Source organism: Haliaeetus albicilla, chromosome 28, assembly GCF_947461875.1.
Source record: "Haliaeetus albicilla chromosome 28, bHalAlb1.1, whole genome shotgun sequence".
Taxonomy (NCBI): domain Eukaryota; kingdom Metazoa; phylum Chordata; class Aves; order Accipitriformes; family Accipitridae; genus Haliaeetus; species Haliaeetus albicilla.
Window position 1 is genome coordinate 15,035,100 of NC_091510.1, and position 6,555 is coordinate 15,041,654.

Below are 6,555 nucleotides of genomic sequence, written 5' to 3' on the forward strand. Positions count from 1 at the left end.
GGGAAAGAGCAGCAGAGACAACGTGCAATGAACTGACCACAGTACAGTACAAACATTAAACTTCTACAAAACAGGACCAGAATCGTTTCCTACTTCCTAGCATAACTTGTATAACTGACGCATTTATATGTGTTAAAGCAGATGTATATCTACAGATAAGAGTTTCTAGCCCCACAAGTTATTTAAAATCCTTTTCTCAGGAAGTTAACAGACAGACATGCAGATATCACTGTAACCAGATTTAAGCAACTTGCGTACCATTATATTTCAACCTCTGCCTTAAATCAGGGTATGCCATTTACAATTGTTCTTGAAGCTCACAACTGGACAGAGACAAAAAATATTAAAATTAAAAAAGCATATTTTATTTTCAGCTTTAAAGATGCATGTCTAAACAATCAGTAGAAAAAACAAGTAAAAAAAGTAAACACCAGCATTTTGTAAAATCACATTGAACTAATACAAGACTTAATACAAAGTTTCCATATACCACTCAAATGCAGTTAAAAAAAAAAAAAAAAAGTAGTCTGGTCTCCAAGACCCCTTCTACTTGAAATAAATCATTAATTACCCACAGATTTTAACTATAAAACAAGGATACATTCTTTCTTTTTTCTTCCATTTATGAAGTCAATTGCCACATAGGTCAATCATTTGCAAGTGAAATGCACGTAGTCTCAGTTACAGAATTGAACGCATAGAATTCCATGATTGAAGGAAGTCCTTCTGTTTTCAGTATAGGCTCTTTTTCAAGTCAACACTCGTCACATGTCTTTAGACTGATCATCTTCTTCAAGTTTCCTGATTTCACTCTTTAAACAGTTGATCGTTTCACGACTTGCTTTTAGTCTTTCTTTAAGCTCAGCAATTTCAAAACTAGTTTTCTTTTTGGCAGCCTCCAGCTTTTCCCTGGTTTTCACTTCAAGATCTGCAACTGTGGTGGTGATAAAGAAAAAATAAATATTGTAAGTAGCATGGAAATTTGTAATTATGCAATTTTTTTAAATTGCAACAGTAATTTGGATGGTGTGTGTCCTGAAAAAAATCTATCACTGTTAGCCTTAGAGATTCAATGATTGTAGTCAAAATGGTATCCAAATAAAAACCTGAAATTAAAAATAAAAGAAGAAAAACCAAGCTTGTTTTGTGGCCTCATTCAGCCCATCAGTTTTCTGGATGGAGTTAAATAATTCACCAAATAATTTTCCAGAGATTTTAAAGATTAAGGGGGGGGGGGGGGGGGGGGACCTGACATGGTGACAGAAAATAAATGGGAGATTACAGAGAATTACAAATAATTTATATGCGGTGCCCAGCGACAGGACCAGAGGCCATGGGCACAAACTGAATCACGGGAGGTTCCCTCTGAACATCAGGAAACACTTTTTCACCGTGAGGGTGACCGAGCACTGGCACAGGTTGCCAGAGAGGTTGTGGAGTCTCCATCCTTGGAGACATTCAAAAGCCGTCTGGACACAGTCCTGGGCAGCCCGATCATGGTGGCCCTGCTTGGGCGGGGGGTTGGACAAGACGACATCCAGAGGTCCCTTCCCGCCTCAACCATCCTGTGGTTCCTTTTCTGTGTACTGTAACCACTTTCTACTCTCTGTCTCCCTGGAGTTTAATTCCAAGTATCTAAAAGATGTAGTGGTGCTGCCTTTGCTTTTATAAGTATCTGACATTAGGACATCTCAATCTGGTTTATTGAGATGTCCTAACTTTTTTTTTTTTTTTTTTTTTAACTTGTTCATGCACAAGTTTTTGGACAAAGCTGGTAGAGCCAATAAATCTGTGGAGGCCATGGGTATATCTTCATATCCCATACACTACATAATCATGGGCAGTGGCAAAAAAAAAAAAAAAAAATCTTAACTTTTATCTGCGTCAGTAGCACATTTTAAGGAAATATACACAAAAAACCCACTAAAAGTTTCTTTCTACTCTCAGGAGAAACATCTAGAAACTTTAAGCGAAAAAAGTTTAAATTTGGGCATGGCTTTTTTATGATGCAAATTATTAAACATTTTCTACACGTAAACCGTAACAACATGCGATATAACTAAAATCCACCTCAAGACTGGCTAAACTGAGGTAGAAAATACAGGTAGCTCACATGTCCGCACCCCCAAACAGATGTAAGGCAAATTGGAACCCTAACTTTGTAGAGCTGCAAACTCAAAACCACTCTCAGCTCTAGGTATTCACCGTCTAAAAATACCTGACAGTTGTTGTCAGGGGAACACGCAGACAAGCCAAAGGCCAGGTGAGCTGGACTATGATGGCATTAGAGTTGGTAACTAAAGAGGTAGGATTTGGGCTCAATAAATACAATATTTGCTTTTTGAGAGTAGAAGAAAAGAGATGAAATCCAGAAGATCAGAAATCATCACTAAATGCATTACGTTTTACAAATCAATGTATTTTAATGTCATTTCTTTAATTCCCTTAATATTCTGGTTTATATTTGAAAAGAGATTAGATAAAAAGGACGCAAAGAACATTAAGCTATACTGAAGAAGTTATGTTATGAAGTGACCTACAGTTAAAGACTGAGACAGAAGGGAAAAAGACAAGAAGAGCTTTCAGGCACAACTCTATCGCCAAAGGGTTGCTGCTTTGACTTAACAGTACTAACTCTTCCGTACTTCAGTGCTTAAAGTGTCATCTTTGCTTGCAGTTAACACCCCGATGAGCTCAACAGAACTGTACCACAAACAGAGTGGCCTTAATTTATTCTCAGGTTTAACTAATTTCAAAGACGTTAAACAAGGCGTAGATCATGCCATCACTCTTCATACTGAGTAATTCATAATTATTTTTTTCAGCAGGCATACAGATCAGAAAATCTTAAAACATTTTCAAGTAACTATTAATATCTTTGCAAAAGTTGAAGCTAATTTAATGCAAAAATACCACTTTTTAGCAGCATCCAAATCCATGGAACTGTTACAGCCCAGAAAAAAACACTAAGAGCAAAACCAACTATTGTTTATTTCTAAAATTAAAATATTTTCATTTTCAACTTACACTCTGTTTCATGCTTATAAGCACCTAGCGTTAGTTGACGAGATGTCGTTAACAGCTGCTGCATCATTGCAGTAGGATCTTGAAATATCTAACAAAGGAGAAAAATACATGATATCACTAACACTCTTCAAAATAAAGTGAGGATTACATTAAAATTTTTCATACCATTTCGTCATAGAATTCAGAAACTACAGTTTTCTTTCCCAGGATGGCATTGGTATCGGACTGGAAAAGCTTCAGCAAGTGATACAAGGTTACCTATACAAAGACAGAATTTTATTAGCTTGACAACTGTAGGGAAATACAAACCTTCTTCTAGATATCAACAAGCAGTATTTGTTCTTACCAAACAACTGCACATGATTTAAAAATCTTTTAGGAATACACAAATAAACGTCTTACAACTTCAGCAGAATCACTTAACTTTAATGTTCAGTGTTAAACACACCAACTACCCAAAGGCTTCTTTGATACTTTAAGAACGTCTGGGCAAGTGGTTTAGGATTGGTGTATAAAAACTACTACAAAGACCTTCTCATAAACAGTTCCAAACAGATGATTTAGTTCCAAGCTGACTTTGCCAATTAATCAGTTAGAAAGTGCTTTCTGTGCTTTTATCATCCCTTTGTGTGAAAAAAAAAAAACACTGGGGGGGTGGGGGGCTGTGAGTCGCTTTTCACTGAAATTTCTCTCTGGGGAGTTACTCTTGTGCTGCAAACGGCAGGAGCTAGAGAGGGATGGAAGCCCTCTGTCCAGCCCTGAGGAACCGCTGACCACTTGGACCACGACCTGGGAAGAGGACACACAGCCCACAGTTCCTCCCTGCCACGAGCAGACCCGCGGACGGTGGTGGAAGAGTGCGATACTTTACTCCGGTTGGTATTTCCTGGAAAGGAAGAACACGACAGGCACCGAAACGGCCTCCCAAGAACAGCAGTACAGAAAAAACAGCCAGCCAACTTTGCAACAGTTTGGACAAGCCGTGAACGGAACTAATAGAAGTCAGGATGCTACCAAGCACAGCAGCACAGGAAGCCCTTTTTTCTAGTCTAGTATTGATTTTCACATATTCAAGAAAAACATAAAATTCAGTTTTCCCCTCATTTGGCAAAAAAAAAACAGCTAAAGCAAAAGGACTGCTGTAGTTCATGCGACAGAAGGAACTCAGTTCTTCCAGAAAAAAATATCCCTTTCCCCTAAAATATGGTAATTGAGTTTCCTACCTAAACCTGGATAAACAAACCTGCAAGACATGTCTAAAACACAGGATGGGAAGAAATTAATTCTAGTGCTTTACAGAATTAGAGAAGGGTCTTAGCCTGCTTTTCTTGGGAAAGAGACTAACGCTAGCATAGTACCTTTGCTGCTTTTTGACTGATTTTGACCAAAGCTGACAGACCAAAAAAAAACCAAACCCAAAAACAAAACCAAAACAATTAAAATATTCTACAACTAGGAAGCCACACAGAAGAGAAATCCTCAGCACGTGTTCAGCCCAGGTAAAGCACAACACGTGGTCACGTATTAGTAAACATCCGAGAAGCCAAGCGCAGGAAAAGCCATTATGAACGCCCCAGCCAGCAGTAAAGCACAGGGACAGGAAAACGTGGCCAGCCATTAAACACATTTCCTACAAGAACAAGCTTTATTACTGCCTTGGCTGATGGGACTTATTTTGACCAGCAATACCCTATAGCACAGCTTTAGGCCACCATAATTAATTAAGCCTTGCTAAAAGTTCGATGTACTTACAGGTCTTTCATTTGGATCAATGAAGAATATCTTAATGATTATTTCAAATTCACCCCAGCCTGTTTCGGTGATTTCATACGGTGGTTTGGTAACAACTGCAGTAGGAAACAGAGGTGTTAATACGGGCAATGAAGCCTCAGTGGAACTAATCAAAAAGCCCATTCTCGGAGCAAATGCCCGAATGCAAAACCCACCTCTTAAAGGATTACCGTAGCTTTCGTGCAACTTGAACTGAATTTTTTTCACGTAGGCAGACATATCCTAAAATAGAAACGTCGTTATTTCTGATTACTTACACAGCACACCAAACCACCGTTTATTCATCCATCCTAGGTGACTAGCGTTTCTTCTGACAGAGCTACCTTTAAAAACAGCAGGAAAGCAAGGCAGTAAATAGCAGAGCTGGCACCGGCGCAGGGGTCTGTCAGTATTTTGTCCCCACGAACGCTCGCCAGTTTTCCCCCGGCCTGCAGGATCACTCGGAAAAACCTCAGAGGAAAAGCGCCTTTCCCTCTCTTTCTCCTTCTCGGAACCCCACCAGCCTGTGCATTTTCCCCCCGCTTCCACCCCAGCGCCTTTCCCTCAAATCCTGGCTTTTTTTTTTAAAGCCGCCGGCGGGTGAAGGTCCCACCTCATTTCTGTAAGGCTTGACGTAAACCGTCCACTGGTGCGTGTGACCATCCTCTTCCCTCTTCTTCCCGAAATACCGCGCCACGTTCCCGTACACGATCGGCTTCACGATGGTAACGCCCTTAAAAACCAAAAAACACCACACAAAACAGAAAGAAAACCCCGAAACCGTCACGTTTCGAAAGCCGCCCGGCTAGGCTCAGCCGCCCGCAGCCCGAATCGAAGGCTCCCGCCCTCCGGCCCCGCACCTTCACCCTGCCCCCGGAGTCAGGCCCGAACTCAGCCATTCTCTTGAACATATTGCCCCGCACGGAGGCGGGGGGGGGGCCGCCGCCGCCCGCAGCCGCAGCCGCGCCGCCCGCCCTCCGCTCCGGCGCCGCGGCCGCCAGGCCCCGCCAGGCCCGGCCCGGCCCCGCCGCTAGGCCGGAGGGCAGGCCCCGCCCCCCGGCTTCCGGCCGCGCGCCGCCGGCGGGGCGGGAACCGCCCTGACTGACTGACTGACTGGAAAAAGGCGGGCAAAACCTTCTCAGCCTTCCAGCTGGGGTTTGGTTTCCTCGCTATTCTTATCCTCGCATAAGGGGATCGTATCCTCTATCCTCTCATAACCAGAACTGCGCTGTCACCAACAGGGAGGGGAAAAAAAAATAAATCTGAAGAGACGCTCCTGTCGCGCACTCCGCCATTAGTATTTCTAAATACCAATGCAGAAACGCGTAGCTTTCCGTTGGTTGAGCAGAAATATTCACCGTTACCGCCTCCTTCCCCTGCCAGCCGCAGATGAACCAACCCGGCTGATCTGCCTGTTTTACTGCTGAGTAACAAATGGGGTACTTGAAGCCACACTTTGAACTTCAGGGTGTCACAGGATGGCTGAGGCGGGAAGGGACCTCTGGAAGTCATCTGCTCCAACCTGCCTGCCCAAGCAGGGTCACCAGGATCGGGCTGCCCAGGACTGTGTCCAGACGGCTTTTGAATATCTCCCAAGGGTGGAGAGAGACTCCACAGCCTCCCTGGGCAACCTGTGCCAGTGCTCGGTCACCCTCCTGGTGAAAAAGTGTTTCCTCACGTTCAGAGGGAACCTCCTGCGTTTGGTTGTGCCCATGGCCTCACGTCCTGTCAACCTGCAAAGCTGTGTAATCAGAGATT

General features: G+C 43.0%; 1 protein-coding gene across 1 annotated transcript; it reads right to left on the bottom strand.

Moving 5' to 3' along the window:
- Positions 1-343: 343 nt before the first annotated feature.
- YEATS4 (YEATS domain containing 4) lies at positions 344-5,844 on the bottom strand. The gene is made up of 7 exons (XM_069773708.1): positions 5,658-5,844; positions 5,411-5,530; positions 4,974-5,040; positions 4,780-4,874; positions 3,193-3,285; positions 3,028-3,115; positions 344-934 (listed from the first exon to the last, which is right to left on the bottom strand). Exons 1-7 carry the CDS (start codon positions 5,706-5,708, stop codon positions 765-767), a joined length of 684 nt encoding a protein of 227 aa, XP_069629809.1. The 5' UTR covers positions 5,709-5,844; the 3' UTR covers positions 344-764.
- Between the last annotated feature and the right edge of the window lie 711 nt (positions 5,845-6,555).

Excerpts from the sequence above, each read along its gene's own strand:
- YEATS4 (XM_069773708.1), bottom strand. The coding sequence starts at position 5,708 with ATGTTCAAGAGAATGGCTGAGTTCGGGCCTGACTCCGGGGGCAGGGTG. Across the intron at positions 5,531-5,657 it reads ACTCCGGGGGCAGGGTGAAG|GGCGTTACCATCGTGAAGCC; the intron begins GTGCGGGGCCGG and ends TTGGTTTTTAAG. Across the intron at positions 5,041-5,410 it reads TCAAGCCTTACAGAAATGAG|GATATGTCTGCCTACGTGAA; the intron begins GTGGGACCTTCA and ends TTTCTATTTTAG.